At 41.0% G+C, this 27,981-nt stretch overlaps 2 protein-coding genes across 3 annotated transcripts in view; one reads left to right on the top strand and one right to left on the bottom strand.

The window, feature by feature from the left end:
- The window catches only part of anapc16 (anaphase promoting complex subunit 16), a 6,689-nt gene extending 4,217 nt beyond the window's left edge, over positions 1-2,472 (top strand). Inside the window, exon 3 of the mRNA XM_055661745.1 lies at positions 59-2,472. Within this exon, the coding sequence (XP_055517720.1) occupies positions 59-174 (116 nt within the window). The 3' untranslated portion in view covers positions 175-2,472. The remainder of the gene's footprint in view (positions 1-58) is intronic.
- Positions 1,068-27,981, bottom strand: dnajb12a (DnaJ heat shock protein family (Hsp40) member B12a). Of its 2 annotated transcripts, XM_055661742.1 has the most exons (9): positions 27,776-27,981; positions 17,386-17,566; positions 15,278-15,423; positions 11,326-11,511; positions 8,865-8,941; positions 6,208-6,317; positions 4,974-5,146; positions 2,183-2,338; positions 1,068-1,483 (listed from the first exon to the last, which is right to left on the bottom strand). In XM_055661742.1, the coding sequence occupies exons 1-8, from the start codon at positions 27,906-27,908 to the stop codon at positions 2,217-2,219; spliced, it is 1,128 nt and encodes a 375-aa protein (XP_055517717.1). In that variant the 5' UTR covers positions 27,909-27,981; the 3' UTR covers positions 1,068-1,483; positions 2,183-2,216. The 2 variants fall into 2 exon arrangements, with proteins under 2 accessions (XP_055517717.1, XP_055517716.1); XM_055661741.1 differs by having other exon boundaries at positions 1,068-2,338.

Genomic DNA, 27,981 nt, shown 5'->3' with positions numbered 1-27,981 from the left:
CTATGCCACCGCGCCACCTCGATTTTTCCAATCATAATATAATTTTCTTCCCCCTTAGAGCAACAGTGCTCACGGATGGAGAAGCTGGCCAGTTTGGTTGAAGAATTGGAGGCAGATGAATGGCGCTACAAACCGATTGAACAGTTGCTGGGATTTACACCTTCCTCTGGATGAGATGAAACATTGAGTTGCAATGAAAGCTTTATGCTTCTCAGCAAGTTAAAACTATGGGACAAATAGACAAAAATTAACCCTGTAAAAAATGTACACAAGCGTTTTTAATGTTGTTTTTATTAGACATACTGTACATGGAATTCTGTGCTCGAGATTTATTTGAAATGGTCTTTTTCATGTCACATGGTACAGTAAGTTAATACATTCTGGTTTTACTTTTACAGATTAATTTCCTGAGCTAAATAGTAAATTCTGATGTCTGTTTTTAAACTCAACACGAGATACTGTAGTGAAGATAGTGCGGCACTGTGGCGTTGCAGTAGAGCTATTGCCTTGCAGCGCTGGAGACCCGGGATCGATCCTGACGACGGGTGCTGTCTGTACGGAGTTTGTACATTTCGCCTGTGCCCTGCATGGGTTTTCTCCGAGATCTTCGGTTTCCTCCCTCACTCCAAAGACGTATAGGTTTGTAGATAAAATGGCTTGATGTAAATGTAAATTGCCCCTAGTATGTGCAGATTAGTGTTAATGTGTGGGGATTGCTGGTCGGTACGGACTGAGTGGGCCGAAAGGCCTGTTTCCGCGCTGTACCTCTAAACTAAACTAAAGCACACAGTCTGGGTTTGCATCCTGGTAGGTTACAAAGGAAACCCAGCTTTTAAATAAGGCAGTTTAGACTCTGAACTCTCCCAGTAACTACAGACCAGTCACTGCAACCTACAGATGCTGCAGTCTTGAGCATATCACAAAGTGCCGCGCTAACTCAGAGGATCAGGCAGCATCTGTGGAGGGAATAGATAGGCGGCGTTTTGGATTGAGACCCTTTCGAGTGTTGGACAGGCTCAAGGGACTGAATGTTATAGATGTGGGCAAATTAATGCAGAGACGAGGGCAATTGTCACGGTACAGATTTATTTCTATAGAAGAGCAAAATAAGTTACAACTGATTTCAGCCCCCGCATAAAGTACAATGTATATACAACTATAAATAATTTCCAAATCATTAATTTAACACATTTGTTGATTTGTTCCATTAGAAGTGACTAGTGCACATGTACAAACTTGGTTCATGCGTAGTCATATCTCTTCTCTTGGTTGACTCAGTCTCTGACCAAATCCACTGTATTGTAGTTTACACAGCAGGGTGCTGTCCAAGAGATCTCGGGGCCTCTTGATCCAGTTCATGTGAAACAGTTCAGTATTTGGGAGCTCCTAAGGCTGTGAGTATTTTCAGCAGTGTTGCTGGCTAATCAAAATCCAGTGTTAAGACAAATTTCAAAAGTTTTTTTTTTAGTAATCGTCTCTATCGCTAAATTAAGTGAAAAGACAAAAAAGGAACAGATAATTTGAAAACAGCACAGCATTCATTCCACAAATCCAGATTACTTATATCGTCCAAACTTTCTAAACAAACTGTTATTTCAATTCAATCCTTTAAATATCTTTGAAGATGCCTTTTCCTTATTCTATCAGTCCTTCTATAATCAAGATAAGCAGAATACGTGTTACAATAATTTGATCCAAACATTAAATTGCAGACAAAGAAAGTGAAACTGAAACCGTTTGTTTTCAGCAATATGAATGTTTTCAAATAGAGATTGCATAATCTTCAGTTGGAGCTTTGAAGATCTGGAAGTTTCAACCCATGACAATGTGCCTGAATGCTAGGATTTACCTGCACTGCTCTGCAGGGTGGGCAAGGGAACTCTGTTTCATGCACACAAACCAACTGGTAATTCAGTAATTGAAGCAACAAACTGCAGACACTGAAAATACAAAACATTGAAATTACTGGCAGCACTCAGCAGGTCAAGCAGCAGCAAGGAACAAAATGAAATGTTTCCCCATGGATGCTGCCTTACCCACTGAATACTTTCAGTATTTTCCTTTTTTTGTTTTGGGTAATCTCAGGAGCTTGTTTTTGAGTCTTTGCAATGTATTACTGTGTTTCTCATAGCAGATACCTTAGCAGATGTAGTAAATGAATAATGGTGCATATTGTACATACCTGGTCTCTGGTTATTATTGTGGTAAACTCCATCCTATGCATGTAGGGATGCCTGAACTTCTGATAGTCTGGTACAGCTTGGTGTGCTCATTTTCTGGGCTTTCTGGTAAAGATCGACGTCTCCAAAATATCGGGCACGGTACAACAATCCCTCTTCTATAGAAAAAATAAGTTTTCTTAGTCCATTCATGTTTCCTAAAATCCATTGTAATTTTTTATAAGAAATTAGGAAGAACTCGAAATGTACTTCCATTCATTTAATGAGATCACATATTAAAGTGCTGAAATTATAGATTTTGATGTATCATTATTTATATAAGCAAATATTATCACCAAAATGTAACAACAGTGTTCGAGACACAAGGAAATCTAGATAATGGTTTACAAATAAAAGGCACCAAGAGCTGGAGTAACACAGCAGCTCAGACAGCATCTCTAGAGAACATGGATAGATGATGTTTTGGGTCAGGACCCTTCTTCAGACTCTGACTCAAAAAGCGTCCGGACTTGAAACTTTTCTTATCTATGTTCTCCAGAGATGTTTCCTGACTGAGTTACTCCAGCACTTTGTGTCTACAAATATTAGATACTAGTCTGTAACAGGTGTCCCTTATTAAGGGAGAGTGCCTTTACCGACAACATCAAGCATGGTGTGGGAGAGAAAGTCTTGGAAAAGTAAGACGACTACTGTCAGAGATAGGTTACGATTGAAATGACTGATTTTACTAGGATGACAAAGTGTGGGAATAAATGCAGAAAAGTATGGCTTTGTGTGGCTTTGGGATTGACTTGTTTAATTGAGCAACAGAAGCCAAAGGTATGGAATACAGGTGCACAACCTTTTATCCGAAAGCATTGGGACCAGACACTTGTCGGATTTCGGACATTTTCGGATTTCAGAATGGAAGATTTTTAGCGTAGATTAGGTAGGTAGCGCGGGCGGCTTGAAAAGTCTGGAGCAGCTGCCTCCTCCCCGGAGACCGGGAGAATGCTGCAAAAGTTAGTCAGTTAGAGAGGGATTTTATGTGGTGGGGTGTAGGGGTCAGGAAGAAACAATTCTTAGTCCCCACTACCTGGTCGACTGCTCCCTGTCCTTTTATGGGGTGCTCCATTGAGGCGCGGCATACTAACATACTGTGTATGCGTGCGGTCCAAATCCAGCGCTGCACAGCGGCTCAGAGGAAAGTCCGCTCGAGAATGTCGGGGCGGCATTGGGACAACGCCTTACCCGCCGGAGCGCTTGTCGGCTGCCCTCTCCTTACCTTGGAGGACTTACACAGTTCCGCGGAGCTGCACCAAAAAAAACTCTACCCAGAATATCATAAAGGACATTTCCCACCCCGGACTCACTCCCTGTTTGAACTGTTGCCGTCAGGCATTGCCCGGTCCCAGATGGTATACAAGCGCAAGGATGCAAACAGACTCAAAAACATTCGCGGAGCTTTCCCCCACTGCTGGATTTAAGGCACTAAATGTAGAGTTGCCGGGGTCGAACGCAGGGGCGATACAGGCCCTACCGGGACAGCGTGGGAGCTGTGAAATCGACCCAGAAGGATGACCGGGTCTGGGTAGGGGACTAAGCATTAAAGCGTGCTTCACCCCCCTTCGTGATATTGACTACATTTAGCAATGATTTACAGATGTTTATCTTTAGGATTTTACGCTACGTGTATGTATCGTTTTGGGTCTTTGGCGAAATGCTTTTGAATGACATCTGCATGGCCGGTTTTCGGAGCTGGCTGAACACCATAAAGGTTTAACCTGTTCGTTGTATCATGTTGTATCTCTAAACCAACTCTTTGGGTTACTTAAATGAGCAACAGAAGCCAAACTATTGGATTCTATTCTATACAATGGTCAGAAGGGCTTGAATCATTGTTGTATCTCTAAACTCATCCAGAAAATGGATACGCAACATTTTGTGTAAGGACCCTTCTTCGGATTCTGAATCCGAGTCTGAAGAAGGGCCCGAAACATATTCAATCCAGGTTCTCCAGAGATGTTGATTGACCTTCTGAATTATGCTAGTACTTTTTTTAAATTACTAAATATAACAACATCTGTAGCTGCTTGTGTCTGCTGGAAGAACTCAGTGGTAAGTCAAATGTTTTTGGTTGAAACTGCATCAGAACTGAGGGAAGAGGAAAGCAGTATGATGTTGGGTGGGATAGAGACAGGTGCAACCAGATGGGGGGGAGATGGTGGACAAATGTAAATAGATGAGAAGAGGAGGCTGAGAGGTGAACAAAAGGAAAAGAAAATCAGACGCAAGGGTGATTGTGGCTGGGAGAACACTGAGGGTGTGGGTTACCTGTAACTGGAATAACGTTCATACCCTGGGGATGTCTGCTATCCATGTGGAATACGAGGTGTTAATCTCCAATTAACATAGAAAATAGGTGCAGGAGTAGGCCATTCGGCCCTTCGAGCCTGCACCGCCATTCAATATGATCATGGCTGATCATCCAACTCAGTATCCTGTACCTGCCTTCTCTCCATATCCCCTGATCCCTTTAGCCACAAGGGCCACATCTAACTCCCTCTTAAATAAAGCCAATGAACCTTTCAGCTTAAGTATGGCATCTCCCAAAATTCGGCAGTTCCCAACACTGGAGTATGCTTGGTGCAGCTTGAATCTTTGAGATTCTGATTCAGAGGTAATAATCTGATTGACCAAGTCAAGAACATCATCCTTGCTTGAAGCATCCTTCTTCCTTTACAGTCGCCCACCCACCCTCCAGTTGAATTTTCCAACCAACCTCCTTATCCCATCTTCTCCACTATTACTTACTCTGTTGTTTCTCTTTCCAGCAGTTATTCCGTAAATTTGCAATAAAGTCCTCTTCTACATTCCGTTCTACCATCTTCAAGTTCTGTCCTGTATATTCTTCTGCAAATTTTTCTGCCACAAAATAGTGCACGTTCAGTACTTCCGTTGCCCTTCTGTGAATGTGACCAATGGACCTGGAAACCATAATAGCCTGCAATTAGAATGCTCTCATAGGTGCTAAGTATTATTGCTACAAGCGGGTCTTGGTGTACACACGGTGCATTTTCATCATTTTATTTTGCAACATCTATTTTGAGATAAATCTTAAGCAATTGGCTTATGATGCTCTGCCACATGGCCATCTTCGGTCAGTTTCACCAGTAACTCTGGGCAATAATAGGTGTGAACTCGCCTTGTACTACTACTAACTGGAGAACCCGCTGGTAGTTATTCACATACGAGTACATTTATAATAAATAAATTATTTAATTTTAAAAAAATTTAAAAAAGTTTTTTAAAAGGAGGGAAAAGCATTTCATACCCATATTTTGTTGTGTGTTAGTGGAGTTTCTGCAGTGACACAAAATCCTGACCTGGTCTTAATTTCTGATATCTTCAGTACTCCATAGCACTACCGTTGCAGCCTCTAAGGCTTCTGATTTCCCACTTGTTGCTTGTGTTACTTGTTTGACTTTCCTCGCACTCCTTGTTGGCCTTCTGATTTCTTCAAATGCCACTTTGTCTAAAATTCTACCCCTCCATTCTGTTCTACCTGATGACCTGTTGCCATGAGAAAACCCTTGCTAACCTCTCTCATTTCTCAAAACCCTTCCTTTACAAAGACCACTTTAAATAGCTTGGGTTTTTTTCCCGCCCACAGACTCCTTCCTACCAATGCAACCATAAAGAGATGGCTATTACTGTTTTTTATATGGTGCGTAAATCAAAAAAGTCTCCAAATAGGTTCCATATCATTAATTTAAAACCAAAACTTTTGTTTACTGAAGATTTCTTATGTGAATGTTTGCCAATGTGAAGATCTCCATTGTCAACTGTTTGGATGCCAGATCAAATGGCTTTAATCCTCTTACCTGTTAAACATGCTTCTTCATAAACCTATTCACTTTAATTAAAGCTTTCAAGCTAAATAATTGATCTCTTGTTCCATGTGTTGTGACCACATTTGGTTTGAGAGGGCAATTTATTCACTCTTATCCCGAAGCAACCCCATGCTAAGAATTCAGGATATACTTACGGCCTATGGCTCAGACTGTAGGGAGGGCTTGATACCATCATCTGACTGATCACAGAGACAATGACCAGGATCAAGATTGGCATTAATTGCACAAAGAGTGCCAACCCACCCTGGAAAAATGAACACAGAATTAAACTGGATAATGCACACAGATTGGTAACATTTATGTACTATCAATACTACACATAGATAGGCACTGCACTATTTCTACATGGTATCAAGAGTTCTACCAGATGTTTGGTGACATTAAATGTTAACTCTCTGTCTTTGTAAATCATGTTTCATTAACTCAGCACAGACAACATTTTATTATCCATAATATTTGTTGGGAATTTTTTTCTATTAACGCTCTATCCATTTATTGACAAGAACCAGTTAGTTCCATCTAGAATTCCATGCTTATTTATTTTGTTTCATTATTAATTCTAAGTAGCTGAAGGTCGTGGGAAGACGAGCAATGATTGGAAATTACTAGTTACTTTAGATAGGTTGATATGACTGAGTACTTCACAGGTCTGTTCCTGAGTGAGATTAAGAGTCAGCTACACTTACATGAGACTGGTTTATGTTACCCAGGCCGAGTAATGTTTCCTTCTAAAAAAGAGCATTAGTGAATCTAAGGAAACACATCAAATAAAATTCCTGCAATGTCCGTACATTTTTCTAAAATTCACATTTAAGGATCTGAACATTGTGTTTGAGGCCAGTAGTTATTGCTTATTCCTAAATGGACCAAGTGGCCAACTGGGCCTTTTCAGAGGCCTTTAAAGAGTCAACCACATGAAGTGCGGTGCAGGCTCCAAGGGCCGAATGGCCTACTTGTGCACCTATTTTCTATGTTTCTAAGTGGGTCTCAAGTCACATACAGGCCAGACAGGGTAAAGAGAGCAATTGTTCTTCTCTGACGAATTAGTAATGGACTGTGATGATAATCCAGTAGTTTTTATGGTCATTATTACTAATTGGTTATCATATCCTCCAATATCATCCTAATTCTAAATTCAAAAGAACCAGGGTGTGATTATAACCCCAGTCTCAAAATTGTCAGTCTTGGCCACTGGATTTTAGCTGCTAATCCACTACTAAATGCAACCTGATCATGAGGGAATGTTGTGAGATTTAGCTATGCTTTACATTTTTAATTATTATAGCAGACTTTGTGATGTGTAGAAAAGTATATACCATCAGTCATTTGATAATACAAAACCTTTAAGACACGACCATATTGTCCATTTTTTTTACACCAAATTGGTGCAGTTGGGGTGTCCTCTTAAGCAAATATGCTCCCATGACACCAGTTTAAGACTTTTCCTTAAACCCAATCCTGTCGTTTCCCTGTACCGTGTAAAATCCGTTGAGGTGCAGTCAAAGTGTAGTTTTGTCGTAAACAAACAAAACTACAGATCATATGAAACAAATGCATTTGGACATCTGCTCTGTTAATCTAAATCCACAGCATGTGGAAATCCCCGTTTAGGTAATGCATTTAATCTCCCCTTTACTTAGATCAGTAGATTGTTGTGCAGTGCTGGTGGATGCAAAAAATAATTCCCTGCAAATGAATGAATGAACGAACATCTGATAATTGAAAAGCTAAAACATATTCTAGCAGGGTTGTGGTGAATTTGAGTATTACTTTCAACTGCAACCCAATAATCTACACGGCAAGGCATGCCAAGAATCAGAAATAACTTTAATACATGGCAGATGAAAAGCAAGATTTTGTCTTATTTTGGTTGATCAAAAATAAAGTATTATTAACTTCTACTCAATTATTTCCAATGCAGAAATGTTCATAACAAAACAGAGCATTCTTATAAAAATTAAGTACACAAAGCTGATGGGGATGACAGTGCAAACTGATGCACTAGAGTTTGTTGGATCATCTTGTGTGTTCATAGAGAAAGTATCCCATATTTTATCTCTTAAACTGAACTGCTTCTCTATGGAGGAGAGAAATGGGTTCAATGGCACAAGTAGGTTGGATAATGGTGAGATTCCATAGCCTTAATATAGAAGCTAGTCTTTCCTGAGCGGTTGTGCAAAATTTAACGAGAGAAACATCTCGATGTATTAATCAAATCCCAAAGAAATAGAGCACACAGTAAACAAATTGGACATTAGAGCAATCCAAGATTATTTGTTTAAAACATAAGTGAAAAACTGTCCAGGGTGCTGGTATGGTATTAATTTAAAAGATAAAAGAGTGAGGCGAGTATGAACTGGTTTATGCAGAAATTGTTAGTACTCGGAACAACTGAACAAATATATTGGAGAAGCAGAAGCTATAATAGCTTCTTAAGGAAGTACGATGAAAATGTTATTTAAAGATATATTTAAATGGTATGTGTAAGAAGGAACTGCAGATGTTGCTGTACATCGAAAATAAGACACAAAATGCTGGAGTAAATCAGCAGGACAGGCAGCATCTCTGGAGAGAAGGAATGTGTGACGTTTCAGGTTGAGACCCTTGAAGGGTCTTGACCCAAAACATCACCCATTCCTTCTCTCCAGAGATGCTGCCTGTCCCGCCGAGTAATTCCAGCATTTTGTGTCTATCTCAAATGGTACGGGGTTGGTTGAACAGTTCTTTCAGGAAGCCAGCACAGGTAAAACAGGTTGAGTAGCTGAATCACCGCACAGTTCTATATACTCACGTCGCCATGTTGTTCTCGTCGCTCAGGTCTGTGGTATGTGTAACGCATTCGCCCATTACTATATACATGTACATTACCTGAGGCAGGGATTGGGAGAGGTAGACGGAACAGAATAAATTAATACAAAGAGGACATTCAACTTGCAGACGTGCAGTGAAATTAGAGCGGCTATTTCTATATTTCTAACAAAAATAAAATTACAGTTTACAAAAGGTATATTTACAACAAACACGAAGCTGGATATTGGATAGAAAAACATATCTGCATCTAATCCTATTTATCAGAGATTGGACAGTTATCTGAATCTTCTCACATGGTTGTGTTTCGATTTTCAGTAATAACATTCTTAATTTCATTCTTAAGGCCACTAGAGACAATGCTGTTGCTTTGTTACCAGAGGAGATTTGCAAAGCAACAGCTAAGGCTCCAAATTCAAGGTAGTTTAATCCTACTGTAAGTGGTTATCATGAACAAGTGGGCCACTCTTGTGTATCAACTCTCATTTTGATCACTGCCTTTCCATACCGATTTTCCAAAACCTGCACGATTTCAATCATAGAACCAAGGCCCAGGAGGGAGTAAGGAGTCCCAGAGAGGAAGGACACGGAAAAAGAAACAGTACAACAGCTTGTTTTGTGCACATGCAGTTCAAAGGTAATTCATTGTGAACTGCTTTGAGTATTTTGCAGAGACTTAATAAGATATTAAGGTGCTTTTTTTCTTTGCAATAAAGTAGAACGGTACAAAAACATTAGGTAATCCAGGCAAACTAATTTTGTACAATGTATTATGGGTCTTGAAAGTGGAGAACTGTAATGCTGGATAATGAAACATGCTTTTGTTTTTGCCAGCTAGTGATCTTACATCAGATGCAGAATGAACCTGGTGCTAGTGATCTTACTTCGGATGCAGCATGAGTCTACCCAACTATATATCTTCATACAAATCTGTCCAATAAAGCTCCTCTAATAATAGAGCAACAGCTATAACTTTATTTACCGTTCTACAAATCCCACGCACTCCCAAGTCACAATGTCAATTTAATGTCAATCAGCACCGAGGCTGGCTTAGGCTAAATGCCCGTGTTCCCTGGAAACCAAGCTGGAACTGCCAAAAAATGCACTTCAAATATGATTCCCTTGAAACAGAGGAAACATTCAGCAGTTGAGACCCGGGGTTCAGATGGAGGCATGTCATAAGAAGTGGTGGGAAGGAAACCAAGAAGATGCTGAAATAAAAATCAACTCCAACTCAGTTAAGAAGCTGTTCTGAATGCAGAATACCCAATTAGAATCGAATACTAAAGCCCATTCGATCCTAAAACAAAATAAATATCTGGAACATTGAATCAAATAAAACTAATACCAGCAATTTAGACCCTAATAAGTTGAGTAACATTTAAAATTTGAATATTATGCTAATAAAGTTCCTACTTTTGAAAACAGCTTTGAACCTAATCACCTTCAGGTAATATTACTCCCACCCAAGCAGAATTCAACCCACAACTTTCTGCCAGCTCTAGTAACCTATTGCTAGACTTGCATAATTGACATTCTGCACTGAACTGAAGCCCAATTAGCGTTTAAAAAGTAATAACATAAAGACTCTGAGGCAAAAATGTTGAAGGGTAAGGGACGAGCAAACTAATATGATTAGTCAGTTAAATAGAGAAGCTAGAATGTGCATATTAATGTTGGCCGGATAATCTCCTTCATGCTGAACCTTGTGGGTGACGAGTGTGCCTAATTGCTTCAAATGTGATTTCATTATAAATCAGCCTGAAACACTTCCAACTGAAAAGGACATAAGTTTTAAGTTTCTTCTGTTATTTGAATTCCCCAAACTTCCTCCTCACCTTAACGTTCTGCGGTGTATGCAAGATGTAAGGATTTTTTTTCACCTTTATGCCATAGAAAGTGGCCACTTCAGCCCATTGAGTCTGTGCCAGCTCACAGAAAAATCCGATGAGCCCAAGTCATTTTTCCTGTAACTTATTCTCTTCACATTCCCATCAATGTCGCAGATTCTAACACTCTTCTACACAATGAGGGCAATTTCTAGTAGCCAATTAACCTTACCAACCCACCCATCTTCAGAAAGAATGTGGGACGTTTCGGGTCGAGACCCTTCTTCAGGGGAGAGGGAGATACGTAGATAAGGACGTGTGAGGTGTGAAACCAGGACAAGGGGGATGGTGATCAAGGAAAATGTAGAATAGGTTTTTGTTAGCTGGGAGAAGGCCAGAACAAAGTAAACAGAGATAAAATGAACTCGGAGACAGTCAGACTGGTCGGAGAACTGGGAAGGGGAAGGGATGGAGGGAGGGGGAAAGTAAGGGTTACTTGAAGTTAGAGAAGTCAATATTCGTACCGCTGGGGTATAAGCTTCCCAAGCGAAATATATGGAGTATTTATTTAGTGAAGTTATTGGAAATACGTTCTGAACCACAAATATTACATACCAGAGGGGAATCCACCACCAAAGAACATATTGAAGAGGTCTTCAGGTGAGATGTCTGCTTCAAACCCTCTGTGATAGTCCGTGGGACCGTGACTGTGCCTGTTTGTAGCCTGTCGTTCATCGCCATATATGTCGTACTGTTTCCTCTTGTCTTGATTGCTGAGCACTGCATATGCATTCCCAATGGCTGCAGGAACAGGGGTAGAATCAGAACAAATGCAAGAAACAGCACAGTGCCTTCAGACCAAACCATGCCCAGGCTGTGCTTGGCATCACCATTCACATTCAAATCAAAACATCCCATTAATTTATCATCAATTTGTGCGCACCAGCTAGAATCCCACACAAAAAGAAACTTTGCAGAATTTGATACATTTTTGGAACGACTATGGATCAGCTGGTAGAGCTGCTGCATCATACAGCCCAGTGTCCCGGACTCAAACCTGACCTCTAGAGTGGAGGGTGCTCATTCTCCCTGAGAATATGTTTTCTCGTGGTGCTCTGGTGTCCTCTCTCATGGCAAAGATGTGCAGATTAGGAGGTTAATCAGCCACTGTAAATTGACACTAGTTGTAGGGCGAATGGCAGGATAAGGGAGTACTTCATGAGAGTATGGGGAAAGAAAATGGGATTAGAATAAAATGGGTGATTGATGCTCAGCATGGACTAGGTGGGCAGAATAGTCTTTATCGATGTATTAGGAGACTATGATTTATTATAATAGTAAGCTTTCAAATTACATTTCTACTTCAGAAAACGGTTCAGGTTGTTTGTTATTTTATTGTGTACCAAGGTACAATGAAAGGCTTTATTTAGCATGCTATCCACTCAAATCAAATAATACTATACATAAATACAATCATGTCAAACTCAATTACAATAGGTAGAGCAAAGGGGAAGATACAGTGCAGAATATGGTTCTCAGCATTGTAGCTCATCAGTTCCAAAGACAAAGTCCAATGTCGGCAATGGGGTTGAGGTGAATCGGACAGTGCCCTAGCTTATGGAAGGACCGTTCAGATGCCTGATAACAGAGGGGAAGAAGTTGTTCCTGAGTCTAGTAGTGTGTACTTTCAAGCTCCTGCACCTTTTCCCTGACCGGAACAGGGAGAAGGAATAACTGGGGTGGAACAGTCTTTGATTACGTTGGCTGATTTTCCGAGACAGCGTGAATGGTCAGTTGTTACTCATGAATTGATTCTCAGGTACTTGGGAGGAAATGTAATATTAAATAACAATTGGATTGAATTTCAGAACAGGCTTATGTCCTTTCAAGATCAAACAATTCTGCTTCATAATTTGGCTGATGGAATAAGTATGGAACAAAACTACCCATGTGCATTTTTTCTTGTAAACCATGTGATTTAGCAAAATAATTTGCAAAGCTTCTTTCCTATTATGAAATGGCACCTGAGCAGTTTTGCCCCATGTTTCTTCCAACAGTCAAACTATGCAGCAGAGATGTGAATGTATGAATGAATGAATGCTACTTAATTGTCACATATACCTAATTACAGGGTAATGCTTTGTGTTGCAGACAATCTGGGCAATACACAAGTGTGGCACGTTTTGGCACCGACAAAGTTACTAAAGTGTCCTATTTACTGTCTGCCGAATCCCCATTGTCCTTGACCTTGAAATGGATATGAATGGGAAAGAATCTGGGCAGAAACCAACCTGGTGTCCCATAGCATGGCACCTAACAGTTTCAAAATTAAGGAAAAGAATTGGGAGTAGGTTAACATCTCATCTTTGCATCCAGAGGTACGATATACCAGTTTCCAGTGTAATTATACATACATGCCGGCTCCTGCATACTGGCATTGCTGCTCTGGACAGAGGGAGCAGCTTCAATATCAGGTACTTCTTCCACAAGAATAACACCCTTCAGACTCCCATTGACTCACTGATGGCAAAGAGTGGGAACTAATGGGCCAAATACTCCTGGACTAATTACTAAATCAGAAAAATCCTTTGTGCAAGAATTAAAATCAAAAGTCCCCGCATCACCCGGCGTACTACATTAGAAATAACATATTCTTTAAATCAGTAGTGCTTTTCAGCAAATCCTAAAAGCCTGGGGGAAAGATTTCTGATAATTGCTTGCTTTAACATTTTGTAACTGAAATGAGTGGATGTCTCAGGAGAAGACGATTAATTTGTCTCAACTCAGGTTTTAATGAGGTTGACCAGTGGTATTTAAATAGTGTCATTAAAAATGTGCTTATAATTCATAACCTTTAAGATTATTCCTTTGATGAATGAAATGTGGTTTATTTGAGTCATCTGAGCCACGATGTGTGTATTGTGCAGTGTGTTTGAAGGCATCATGCAAGTTTGGATGGAAAGTTCCCAAATCTCTCCAACACTGGGGCAGTGGAGTAGGGTTCCACATCAACTCATAGCTTGATCAATTATTCACTGAAGAATCGACAACCAATGGTACAATTAATCAACACCTCTATTATCGTTGAACCACGAGACACCATGTCCACGGTAGTAAATCTCGGTCTGTTTTACACCCATGAATTGTGTGTGTTCCTAACCATCACACGTAAATTTGTTCAGGGATGAGAAAAAAACGAGTGAAATATCCGACATCAAAAATTCTGCAGCCCCCTTTTTGTTCTCACACTATATTACGGTGCGATCTCTCAGGTTCTCTCTCTCCTATACTGTTACAGGTGACTGCGCTTGGAACAAGCAGCACCCATTCAAATCAAAGTTAATTTTCCACTTCAATGGAACTGGTGTGTAAAATCTGAATGATAGATCTATCTAAACGATCATCGTCAAGAAGTATTTTCATCTTACACCGGACGATACCTGAAAGAAGTGTGGATCTGTGCAGCTTAGTTCACTGGGAAATACATGTCTATCTGATCCAGAAGGTTGTTGTTCAAGCCAACATTTCAGGATTTTGACACACTGCTGTCAAATCCGCGGTGGAGTAGGAATGCTGCAATGTCAGAGATTCTGCCTTTGGATTAGACATTAATAAGTCCCCCTATTTGTTCTGGTGGACGAGATTCCACAGCACTATCTGGAGGTCAATAACGGATTCTTCCAATGCCCTTGATCAGTAGCCTTCCTTCTAATGAGCCATTAAAAAAAGATCATCTTATCATTCATCTCTATTTGTTGAGAAAAATGAGAGATGATACCTCTAGTTTCCCTCTCCCCTGACTCTCAGTCTGAGGAAAATTCTCAAACCAAAACGCCACCTATTCCTTTTCTCCAGAGATGCTGCCAGACCCGCTGAGTTACTCCAGCATTTTGTGTCTATCTTCAAGTCAAGTCAAGTCAAGTCAAGAGAGTTTATTGTCATGTATCCCAGATAGGAAGAATCTGGGACACATGACAATATTCTTGCTTGCTGCAGCACAACAGGGTATTGTAAACAAAAATACAGAACAGTTCAGTTCAATCTTATTGATCTTACTGAAGCGTGAAATATTCTAACGGGGATTGATCCGGGTATATGCTGAGAGAATGATTCCCCTTGTGAGGGTATCAAGAACCAGGAGGCATAGTTAAAGAATATGTCATTTAAGACATGAGGAGGAAGGATTTCTATTTCAGAGGGTGATGGCTCTTTGGAAATCTCTACCTCAGAGCTCTGGAGGCAGTGTTAATGAAAATATTCAAGATGGAGTTAAGGTGTATGGTGAAAAAGTAGGAATGCAATGTTGAGGCCGAGATTAGATCAGCCATGATATTACTGAATGGGTGGAAAAACTGAAAGAGCCAGTTGGCCCTGTCCTGTTCGTGGAATTTTGACAATACCACGTTTGTTTCCATCTACTGGTTAGTACAGTTCAAGTAATTTACTGTGTGAAATGTTTGTGAGACCTGACAACTTAAATGATGTTTCAGTCCAGTAGATCCATTTATTCTGCTTTCTGGAGTCAATTTAAGTTGCCTATGGGACACAACAGTGCCATTGCACTTACCTTTGAATGCCTCTGTTGCTCCTGGTGCCTGGTTCTTATCGGGATGAAACTTTAAAGCTAGTTTTCTGTAGGCTTTCTTCAAGTCATCCTCTGAGGCTTCTTTGGTTAGCCCCAGGATTTCATAGTAATCTTTACATTTTTTTATTCTGCACATAGGACAGAACGCAGAGCAACTTGTCAGTTTCCAGTAAGTAAACACTTCCATGCTCAATGTGAACAACGTAGAACATAGCACAGGAACAGGCCCTTTGGCTCACAATGCGCTGAACATATTGTCAAGATAAACTAATCTTATCTACCTGCTCAATGATCAAAAGCAATTTGATTGGAATGATGCAATTTTATAGGAGCGGCAGTATAAATTAAATGACGCATTTTTAAGAATGGCAGAGAAACAAAAATGTTGAATGAACACACAAAAAAATAGAAACTAGTTGGATAGGTTTGGAAGACTATTCTAAAGACGGTTGGACAACAAAAAAATGATCAAGATAAGCTAAACTCTCGTTAATCATTGATTACGCCAGGTCTTTATGATCTCTTCCTAAGTGAATAATATCAAGGCTTAGAAAGATTCTAGAATGGCATCAAGACTGTGGCACTCCAGTCATGTGGAGAGAATCGAGAAACAAGGATTGTTTCTCTGAGAGGAAAGAAAATGAAGAGGAGATTTAATAGTGGACTTCAAAACCAAGAATCACGAACGTCATCCCTCATTCTTCTGAACTCCAATGTGTAGAAGTTTAACCTGTTCTAACACTTCTCACAAGACAACCCCTTCAGCCTGAGAATGAATCCTGTGATCATTCCAATGCAAGTACATCCCTTCTTAACTAAGGAGATCCAAACTGTGTGCAGTGTGGTATCATCAAAGCCCTGTACAATTGTGGCAAGACTTCCCTATTGAACATCGGGCCGCCTGCGGAGGGCTCGGGGAGGCCCCGACCACGGATGAACATTGGGGGAACATTAGAGGAAGAGACCGACTTTGGTGCCTTCCCTCACAGTGGGAAACTTTGATTCTGCTGTGTGGGGATGTTTTATGTTTAACTCTATCGTGTGTTGTGTTCTTTATTTTATTGTATGGCTGTACGGTTATCTTATTTCACTGTGCCAACTGGCACATGTGACAAATAAATGTATCTTGTATCTTGTATCATACTTCATTCCAATAACGTATAACATGCCACTGCCTTCCTAATGATATGCTTTGCTTACATACTAACATCCTGTGGTCAACTGCGGGGCTACTCACATTTCTCTCTCTGCAGCATTTAGTTTCCCTCTGCTTAAATAATATTCTACTTATCTAATCTTCCTAGCATAGTAATAATCTTAGATATCCCATTTTATTTTACCCTGCCAAATCTTTAGCCACTTCCTGGACCTTGTCGCAGACGCTATATTCTCCTCACAACCTGCTTTCCCATCTCTCTTCTCATCATTAACAAATCTGGCTCCATAGACACAGTCCCTTCATACACATCATTAATACCTTTCATACCATTAATCTCTGTCTGCAACAGTTTGTAAAACATTTATTTTTCCAGACCACCTTAATATCTTTTTGATTGGTTTTAAGTTTAAGGCACTAAGTTCAGATCAAAGTTTTGGCAACTAAACACAGAATTTTATCAAAATATATTTATTCTACTCAGAGGATCTTTGACACTGAATTATCAATTAATCCTATTTCACTGCACAAGACCAGATCTAAAATAAACCCTTCCATAAAACATTGTTTGAAGAAAATTACAAAATTACAAGATGTTGGAAATCGGGAATAAAAATGGGAAGTGCTGGAAAATACACAACAGGTCAGGCAGCATCTGTGGTAAGAGAAAGAGAGATGCCACGAGAGAGATGCTTCATCAGGAGTGGGAGAGATAAAAAAAAAAGTGATTTTAAGTTTGTGGAGTATGCACATTCAAGTGCCCAGTTGAAATCCCAAGCTTGCCACTTTCATTCTCCATCCCACACCCACTTTCTGTCCGTGGCCTCCTGCACTGTTTCAATGAGGGAAAAGGTAAACCTGGGGAACTACACATCATCAACTACATTGAATTGTTTGTGCATTTTATTTGGGGCATTCCAGCTCTTGCTCGTACCTTTTCACAGCCTCGAGCTGGTCGACTGTATAGGTTTTACCCGTTTCTCCAGCCGCCTCTCCAGGACTGGAGCCAGCAAACTTGCCTCCCTTCCTTTGGTGACATTCTGATGACTCTGAGCCCTCTGTTGGCTTGAAGTTACCAGATGGATAGCCATTCTGTGTCAAAGACTCTATCACATCTGCAAGGCAATTAAAGTACATGTGAAAACGTGGAAACAAGGAACTGAAAATGCTGATTTACAAAACTCTTCAAAATTATGAAAGCTTTTGGTAAGTAAATAATGCTAGATTTCTATCGCCATACTGAATTGGTAACAAAGAAATGGAGACTCCTTTGTCACGAGCAGAACAAAGAGGAAGTGAGTCAAAATTCATTTGCACTAGATTATTAAAACAAGGAAATGTTTTACACTCGCAGCCTTTGAGATGAAAAGCTTTCTGTACTTTGGTGAAGTCATCAATCTGAAACTGTACTGGTTTTTCTCTCTACACTCATTGCCTGACCTATTGAACATTTTACAAAACTGTTCCCTTGACTTCTTCATTGTATAGTAATTCACTGATTTACAAAAACCCAGTTATAAGTTTTGACTATAATGCCTCTTTGTAGGGCGATGCATGTCTTCAAACCTCGGGCTTTGTGGGACTGCCAGCACCTTCACAAATAATTTCTCCAATTAATTTTTTACATTGAAATTTAATCACACGGCACATAACAATATTACGACACCTGACCTTCTTTCTTGGAAAACACATTTACCCAATCCATATTTAGTCATATAACGCAACAGGAGGGAGGGTGGGGGGGGGGAGGCGTTTAACTAATTACAATTGTTTCTCTATTGTGGTGCAAGGACACCATAGAGATTAAATCAAGATCTAACAATTTAACAGCACATTCATTCAACATATCTCTGAAGTCTCTACAGTGGGGAAAAACTCAATTCCTCAATGCCTCAAAACTCATTGGCCGGCAGCTCATTCTACAGCAAGACAATGATCCCAAACATACTGCTAAAGCAACAAAGTGGTTTTTCAAAGCTAAATATTGTCAATTCTTGAGTGGCCAAGTCAATCACCCAATCTGAACCTAATTGAGGGTTACACAAAAAAGCTGGAGAAACTCAGCGGGTGCAGCAGCATCTATGGAGCGAAGGAAATAGGCAACGTTTCGGGCCGAAACCCTTCTTCAGACTGATCGGGGGCGGGGGTGGGTGGGGACAAGAAAGGGAAAAGGAGGAGGAGCCCGAAGGCTGGGGGATGGGAGGAGACAGCAGGGGGGCTGAGGAAGTGGAGGAGACAGCAAGGACTAACAAAATTGGGAGAATTCGATGTTCAAATTGTCCCCTCTTGAACCTAATTGAGTATGCCTTTTATATGCTGAAGAGAAAACTGAAGGGGACTAGCCCCCAAAATTCAATTCAATTCAATTTATTTGTCAAAACAAGCATAAACTAAAGATGGCTACATAACAGGCCTGGCAGAGCATCACCAGAGAAGACACCCATCAACTGGTGATGTCTATGAATCACAGACTTCAAGCAGTCATTGCATTCAAAGGATATGCAACAAAATACTAAACATGACTACTTTCATTTACATGACATTGCTGTGTCCCAAACAGTATGTTGCCCTGAAATGGGAGGACTATATATAAACACTGCTGTGATTTCTACATGGTGAAACCAAAATGTATAAAAATACCCTTTAATAAAATCTGACAATGTGCACTTTAACCACCTGTGATTTTTTTTCTATTACAAATCTCAAATTGTGGAGTACAGAGGCAAATAAATAAATGATTACTCAACCAATATATCACGATAGATTAATAATAGAGTCCTTGTGACATGTACCTCTAATCCTACTACCCTTTCAGATATCTTTCTTCCTCCAGGACTGACACCACTGAACGTGATTGTTCCATCTTCAGTAGCAAGCAAATAAACACAAAATGCTGAAGTAACTCAGCGGGTCAGGCAGCATCTCTGGAAGGAATAGGTGAAGTTTTGGGCAGAGACCCTTCTACAGACTGAGAGTCAGGAGAGAGAGGGAAGCTAGAAGTATGAAAAGGTACAGAACAGATCACAGCCGTCACCGATGACTCAAGAAAGGTGGAGCCCACAATGGTCCATTGTTAGCTGTGGAAGAGGAAATAATGAAGGGACACAAACACTGAAACTAGCGAGACGACTAGGGTGGGGGAGAGATGGACAGAGAGGGAATGCGAGGACTACTGTAAAATAGCTACAAGCACTTTTTCCAAATGAACTGCATCTGTGCACAGGGAGAATGAGCACTTTGCCTACATGAACAATTTCTGCATGAATCAGAAGTTGAGAGTTCGAGCAGTATTCTGAACAGCCTAGAAAGTGGAATCTAGACTGTCCTTTAAATAGCAAGACATATGAGCATGCATGGAGTGAACAAATCTACCCATGTCAGCGTTTGAAGAGTTGGGCTTGAGTCCAATCCCAGGGGCTACTGTAGACCAGGAACAATTTGCATCAGATCTGAATTTTAACATCTAGCAACCCTCCCTTCCCATTGAAAGGTGCAGGAGAACCACTTTAGATTCCAATGAAGCTCACAAAGGTTTCCGAAAATAAAAATATTTAGGAGAAACCACCTCAGCTGTGATTTATCTGTACACTGTGAATGGCTCAATTGTAATCATGTACTGTATTTCCGCTGACTGGCTGGCACGTCACAAAAGCTTTTCACTGTACCTCGGGACACGTGGCAATAAATTAAACTAAACTAAACTAAACTAAGCTATTCATTGACTTAAGAATTTGAGGCATGCAATATGGGTTAGGACACTGCAGGAAAAGAAAAACAACCAGTTCAGGAGTTGCGCTTAGGAATGCGTTGAGTAATGCACACAGCTTCCATTTACAGTTACAAATAAACCAAAGCCTTGGCTCCAATTGGGAAATTATTTTTTAAAGTATATACTTTCCAAAATAAAGACATCTATTGTTTCACATTCCCAGCATCCTGTGTGACTTAGTGCTGATTCTGTAGACTGCATAGACCGTGTACTGAGAGCAGAGGCTTGCATTGAAGCACATATCATTGTCAGATGAAAGCAGCTGATGCATCTCTATTTAATCTGAAACCCTGTTATTAGTCTAGACTTTTGGTTCAGCATCCATAGCAGAACATTCATAAATAAATTATTTTCTATTAAAAACATTCCACATTCAACAAAAATTAGCGATGTGTGCAATGATATGGAATTCATCTCCAGTCTGCAGTTTTGGGTGTGACAATTGTGTCAAATGTGAGCGGCTGTGAGCTCCAATTCAGAGACTGATACTTCTATACTGAAGGAATGGGATATTTTAGATAGTCCAACTTTTCAATTAACCAGTTTTGCCTGGGTTCCATTTAATCTCGGGTGGTGTAAAATATCAAATGGCACTTGTTTGATGACGAACAGGGAACTGGTGAGCCAAAAATCATGTAAACATCAGCACCACAGCAAATTATCCAGAAAATCTCACATTGCCACTGTGGCAGCTTGCTGTGAGCAGACTGGCTGCTGAATTCTCTACATTACAACAGAGATTTCACTTTCAGAAATACTTTGGGATTCCAGAGGCTGGAAAAGAATGCAACTCTTTCTTTGCTTTTGCTTCCATGGCTTTTATGATTAAAGGCCTAAGACAGGAGGCTGTGGAGACCAAGTCAATGGATATTTTTAAGACAGAGATATGAAGATTCTTGATTAGTACGGGTCTCAGAGGTTATGGGAAGAGGGCAGGAGAATGGGATTTGGAGGGAAGGATAGATCAGCCATGATGGAATGATGGAGTTGGGCCGAATGGCCTAATTCTGCTCCTATCACTTATGAGAACCATTTATAAAATCTAGTTGTGAGAAAGGATCTACAATCTAAAACATTAATTCTAGTTCTCTTTCCGCAGCCACTCTTTCCGCTGACCCACGTTTAAGGAAAACATGTCTTGTATTACCCAAGGTTCAAAATTGAAGGCAAGATCTAATCTGGGTATTTTAAATAAACAACGAGCTGGATCGGGGAGATACAGAATTAACAATTTCACCTAAAGAAAATTCCGAATATATGTCATGAACCAGTTTAAAGTTAGGGTGCCTTGGGGTGAAACCAGGGACATATTCCACACAAAGGTTGTGGAAAGCAGGAACATATTTTCCGAAAAGACTGCAGAATAGATGCTTTCTGGACAGGTAATCAATGGACATGTAGCAAAGACGTGATATAGATCCAAGTGAATGGTGGAGTAGTTTCAGGAGGTGAATCTCATTCTATTTTTGTGTTGATAATCAGGAATCTGATCCAAGAGTGGATTATATATATTGTGTGAAAAGTTCCTAGAGGCGAAAGGCAATCTTAAGACTGGAGCGTATCTACATATTCTTGTCCTCCCTCCATAAATTTTAACTGGAAGTAATATTCTGGATTTACCTCTACATATTGTACTCTTAATTATTCTGTACAATGGACTTCACCTCTCAAACATATCTTTCCAAGGGTGAAATGAGTCCAGGGTCGAAATTTAACCTCCGTTACATATGTTAAAAAAAACACTAATAATTAATTATGTTAGTTGAACTTTGTTTCTGAAATTCTGTTCGTCTGAATATGTTACAATACATATGACTCTATGTTACATTACTGTTTGTGACGCACGAGAAACTTCTATCTCCTGGCTCTCCAGTCTTTCTTCATAACTCAAAATATTGTACATTAAAGACAAGTTATGTGGTCTTCATAAAGTATTAATTTTTGTTTGGTCATATGGGTTAGAAACATAGAAACATAGAAAATAGGTGCAGGAGCAGGCCATTCAGCCCTTCGAGCCTGCACCGCCATTCAATATGATCATGGCTCTTCATCCAATTCAGTATCCCGTACCTGCCTTCTCTCCATACCCCCTGATCCCTTTAGCCACAAGGGCCACATCTAACTCCCTCTTAAATATAGCCAATGAACTGGCCTCAACTACCTTCTGTGGCACACAAAAATGCTGGAGAAACTCAGCAGGTGAGGCAGCATCTATGGAGCGAAGGAAATAGGCAATGTTTCGGGTCGAAACCCTTCTTCAGACTGGGTATCCTCCATCAGTCTGAAGAATGGTCTCGACCCAAAACGTCACCCATTCCTTCTCTTCAGAGATACTGCCTGTCCCGCTGAGTTACTCCAGCATTTTGTGTCTACCACAGGATCTATGATCTCCATCTGAATTGTGGACGGTTTGAGCACCTGACCAAAGTCAGCATCTCCAACAAAACAGGAGGCATAGTGGCGCAACGGTAGAGTTGCTCATAGACATGCTCATCAACGATACAGCTCCATAGACCCGGGTTCGATCATTACTAGAGATCTTGACTTGTACGAAGTTTGTACATTCTCCCTGTAACCGCGTAGGTTTTCTCCGTGTGCTATGGTTTCATCCCACACTCCAAAGACATACAGGTTTGGTGGTCAATCTGTAAGTTATAAATTGTCCCTAGTGCGTAGGGTAGTGCTATTGTATGGGGTGATCGCTGGTGAGTGCTGACTCAATGGGCCGAAGGGCTTGTTTTCACACTGTACCTCTAAAGATCAACAATTAATAATCCCAGCAATTTTCAAATATTGCTAGTTTTTACTAAATTATGTCAACATTTGATATACTGTTACATATTGTTGTAATGTGGTTAATAACATCTGAACAGACACCAGCAGCTCAAGATAAATTGTCACAGTTTCTTGTTAATATGTTACCATACAACATAGACTGAATATAAAGCTAACTACAATGTTGCATCACTGGGTGTAAAGAATGATACAAGTAGCAAATTCTCTGGGTTCTCCAACAATAACATTGACAATGTCCTTCCACAGAGAACTCCCTGATCTATTTGAAGCTATTTCAGGATACACAGAAATATCATTGAAGATTCCCTACTTAACGAAAATGACAAATTGTCCTTATGTTATACATTTGACATGAAAAGAGTCCCACGCTAAGCCTCACAAGATCCGAAAGTGCTAAAAATCAGAAGAGGATGTGTCGAGATTCCTTACATCAGAGTTAAATTAGATTTTTTTTTATTAGGAACCTGTCCCTATGTCCCTGGTCAAATTATTTGGAGGTATAATTGAGGATTTACTTCTATCCTTTGTTGTTATGTTAAGATCACGTCTCAAAAGCCACGCACGGAGATGGACTTGATAAAATGGAGTACAGGGAAATGATGAAGCTGAGTGGTTTGGGAAGGGAATTGCTGTTTAAAAGACATAAACAGGTGAAGGGAAGACTGAATACGGGTGAATTGAGGGTTAGAGCAGAGGAAAACACAAGGATGGAGTACGTGGAGGCATAGGGACCTGGGATAGGCCAGTGACAAGGAACAGCAAAACTAGGAACATTTTAAAATAATTTTGATATTTCCGGTGGGGAATTTATATTTTTTGACCATCCCAAGCACGATAAAGACAGCCAAGTAACTTAGCCCCATCAAGGCAGGTAGATTCCTGTGTGCTTCATTGGCAAATAAATTGTATTTAAAAACAAACAATCCAGAACTTTTATGGTTTAATTTCTATCACCAAATGTAATTTAACCGTTTTCCAACTTGCTCCAAAGGGACTTCAAGACCAGAGTTATAAGGGTCAGTATGTAACCACTAGAGTTATAAAGCTATACAGTACCGAAACAGGCCCTTCAGCCCAACTCACCCATGCTGATCGTGACCTAATCAAGATAGTCCCACTTGCCTACGCCTGAGCCATAGCCCTCCAGTCCTTTCCTGACCACGTACTTGAACAAGCGACTTTTAAATGGCAAAATTGTACCCACCTCTACCACTCACTCTGGCAGCTTGTTCCATGCACACACCACACTGTGTAAAAAAGTTGTCCCTCAGATCCTTTATAAATCTTTACATTCTCACCTTAAAACTATGCCCTCTAGACTTCTCTACCCTGGGAAAAACACTGTGGCTATTCGCCTAATCTATGCCCCTCTTTAATATACGTCCATAAGGGCTTCCCACATTCACCTATGCTCCAAGGATAAGGGAGTAAACCTATCCAGCCTCTGTTATTTATTTGCCTCTGTACTCCACAATTTAAGATTTGTAATAGAAAAAAAATCACGTGTGGTTAAAGTGCACATTATCCGATTTTAATAAAGGCCATTTTTATACATTTTGGTTTCACCATGTAGAAATTACAGCAGTGTTAATACATAGTCATGGCCAGGTTACAGTTTGCCAAGAAGTATTTAAAAGAGCAACCACAGCTCTGGAAAAATGTCTTGTGGACAGATGAGGTGAAAATTAACATATCAGAGTGATGACAAGAGCAAAGTATGGAGGAGATAAGGAACTGCCCAAGATCCAAAGCATACCACCTCATCTGTGAAACACGGTGGTGGGGGTGTTATGGCCTTGGCATGTATGGCTACTGAAGTTACTGACTCACTTATCTTCATTGATGATACAACTGCTGATGGTAGTAGTGTAACGATTCTGAAGTGTATAGACACATCCTATCTGCTCAAGTTCAAACAAATGCCTCAAAACTCATTGGCCAGTGGTTCATTCTACAGCAAGACAATGATCCCAAACATACTGCTAAAGCGGGGGTCGGCAACCTTGTCCTGCATAGGAGCCAGGATCCATGTCTGTGAGTGGATTCCTCACCGACCCCACTGATGCTTCGCTTTCCTCCTGCCCGCCCGCCGTTGGGTTCCCGAGGAAACCGCTCCAGCACCGCCTCGCTGAAGCCGCTCTCAGCCCGCTTTAGTTTCACACATGCCGCGGCACCGGGGTGGGGGGCGCTTTCACTCCGGGTGGTCGGGAGGATGGAAGAGGGGATGGGAGGGTAGGGACGGAGAGAGAGTGAGTCGACAGGTGTTGTGATGTGAAATTGGTTGTGTGTGTGTGTGCGTGAGAACTACACGCGGGTAAGTGTTGTGTGTGTTTTGTGTTACGCCTGTGGGCCGGGTCCGACCCGTGGGCCGTAGGTTGCCCACCCCTGTGCTAAAGCAACAAAGGAGTTTTTCAAAGCTAACAAAATGGCCAATTCTTGAGTGGCCATTGAGGGGGACTAGCACCCGGAAAAAGCATAAGGTAAAGATGGCTGCAATACAGGCCTGGCAGAGCATCACCAAAGAAGACACACAGCAACTGGTGATGTCCATGAATCGCAGACTTCAAGCAGTCATTGCATGCAAAGGATATGCAACAAAATATGAAACATGACTACTTTTATTTACATGACATTGCTGTGTCCCAAACATTATTGTGCCCTGAAATGTGTGTGTGTGGGGGGGGGGGGGGGGGGGGGGGGGGGGTTGGTATAAACACTGCTGTAATTTCTACATGGTGAAACCAAAATATATAAAAATGGCCTTTATTAAAATCTGACAATGTGCACTTTAACCACATGTGACTTTTTTTTCTATTATAAATCTCAAATTGTGGAGTACAGAGGCAAATAAATAAATGATGAGTCTTTTTCCCCAAACATTATGGACGGCACAAACACCAATTCAAATAAAGGCCAAAATATTAAAGCAGAAATTTGTCTAAAAGGCTAATTTTGCTTCTAGGCATCACTTCACTATGTAAAAAATGAAGGTCTCGCTATATTTCTTTCAATGGGATCATATCAGACTGTAAAGCCTTTCAATACAAGATAAGACACAAAATGCTGGAGGAACTGATAGGCAGAATCTCTGGAGGGAAGGATAGGGTCAATGAAGACAGTGAATATTGATTATATACGAATCGTGAATCAGATTAGCCTTGCTGGGAATCCAAGAACTGTCTGGTTGGGACAAGTGAAGCGTTTTGTGTGAATCACCTGTTGCTCTGTTGGTGTTAATTCATTTTATCCACTGCCCCTGAATAAAGGAGGTTTCTTTGAGAAGGTAGACACAAAAAGCTGGAGCAACTCAGCAGGACAGGCAGCATCTCTGGAGAGAAGGAATGGGTGACATTTCGGGTCGGGACCCTGCTTCGAACGGGTGTTGAAGAGCATCTGTAAGTTGGGTCACTAGAACTGTGAGGCAGTGGGTCTCCTAGCTGCACCACCTTTTTGTTACAAAGTTCACGGCACAATGCAAAAACTACAAACTCTTAGAATTGTGAATGTGACTGAGGTGAGACTGATGGTGGCATTCATATGCTACAATAACTATCTGTTCAACACCCATTTGAAGAAGGGTCCCGACCCGAAACGATTAGATCTGTGACTACTCGGATGTCCCCAAAGCACTCTCATTTCCTTCCATTCCTCGTTGGTAGGTTAATTGACCGATGCAAGTTGCCCCTAGTGTAGATAAAGAAATGGTAGAATCTGTGTTGTTGATGGGAATGAGTTAAGTTAGAATTAGTGTAAAAATGGGCGCTTGATGTTGGTCATTAACACAATGAGCGGAAGAGTCTGTTTGTATCCCCCACCCCATGGTTCTAGAATTCTGAAAACATCTTTAATCAGCCACATAAGACACAAGAGGATGAAGATGCTGGAATCTTGAGTAAAATATAAAACTGCTGGAGGAATTCAGCAGATCAGGCAGCATCAATGACCTGAAATGAACGAACCATGTTTCAGGTGGGAAACCTTCTTCACAGTCTAACGGATGGTCCCGACCCAAAACACTGGCTGTCCATTTCTTTCAGCAGATGCTGCTGACCCACTGAGTTCCTCTAGTACTTCCTTTTGCCCTTGAATTATCCACACAGAGGGCATTGTACTCAGGCACCTACAATGTGTTCAGCACAAGAGCAGAAAACGATGCACCCTAAACTATTTAGCTTTTTTTTTCTCTTACTGTACAGCCCAGAAAAGCATATTAGTACCCAGAATCACATCAGGATGGCATTAAGAACCCTCTAGATTTTATGATTAGAGTGCCTGCCTCATGTTAAAGTTAAAACCTAAACCACATAACTAATCAGCTGCAGACCCTTCGACCCTCAAGGCAAGAAGGTGATGAAAGTATCAGTGAATGGGATATAAACATTTGTGCATCTGAAGATTGACAGCTACATTTAAAGTCCAGAGTAAAGTGATACTTGTCAGGCATGTGATTTGGAGGGGGGTTCTTTTTATTTTCAAATTTAAAGTGTATTAACTCTTCACCTCCGGCCTACAATGTTCACCAGCCCTTTACCCCGTAATTACACTTGAGACACTATCTGGATGGGGGAGCTTGTTGTCAGGGGTGGAGAGGTGCATCTCGAGAGTTGTAGTTCTCTTGGCCGCCGGACAACAACACCCGATACACAGCCGGACTACAACTCCCACAAACCACCTGGGCCCCGGCACATGCGCACTGGCGAGCGGCTTGCTAGACAGGCCGCATTTTATCCTAGCTCTCGCGTAGTCCCGCCACTCTCACCTTTAACTCTGTCCGTCGGGTATAACTTCTGGGCCTTCCGCAAGTATTTGAGCGCCTCCTCCCTGTTGCCGTGTTTCAGCGCGTTCAAACCGATCTCCGTGCAGCGTTCCGCCTCATCTCGGTTCCCTTCCATCCCGGGCTTTGGGCTGAACGGTCACTGCCGCCGTGCTCGGCGCACTCGCACTCGCCGCCGGAAACACCCGAGC

This window comes from Leucoraja erinacea, chromosome 34 (genome assembly GCF_028641065.1).
Source record: "Leucoraja erinacea ecotype New England chromosome 34, Leri_hhj_1, whole genome shotgun sequence".
NCBI classification, from domain to species: domain Eukaryota; kingdom Metazoa; phylum Chordata; class Chondrichthyes; order Rajiformes; family Rajidae; genus Leucoraja; species Leucoraja erinaceus.
This window is presented reverse-complemented; position numbering and strand designations above follow the sequence as displayed.

Coding starts and splice junctions, on each gene's coding strand:
- dnajb12a (XM_055661741.1), bottom strand. CDS start 27,908: ATGGAAGGGAACCGAGATGAGGCGGAACGCTGCACGGAGATCGGTTTG. Junction 11,512..15,277: donor AGCAACAGAGGCATTCAAAG/GTAAGTGCAATG, acceptor CTGTTCCTGCAG/CCATTGGGAATGCATATGCA. Junction 8,942..11,325: donor TGGTGGTGGATTCCCCTCTG/GTATGTAATATT, acceptor TCCCTGCCTCAG/GTAATGTACATGTATATAGT.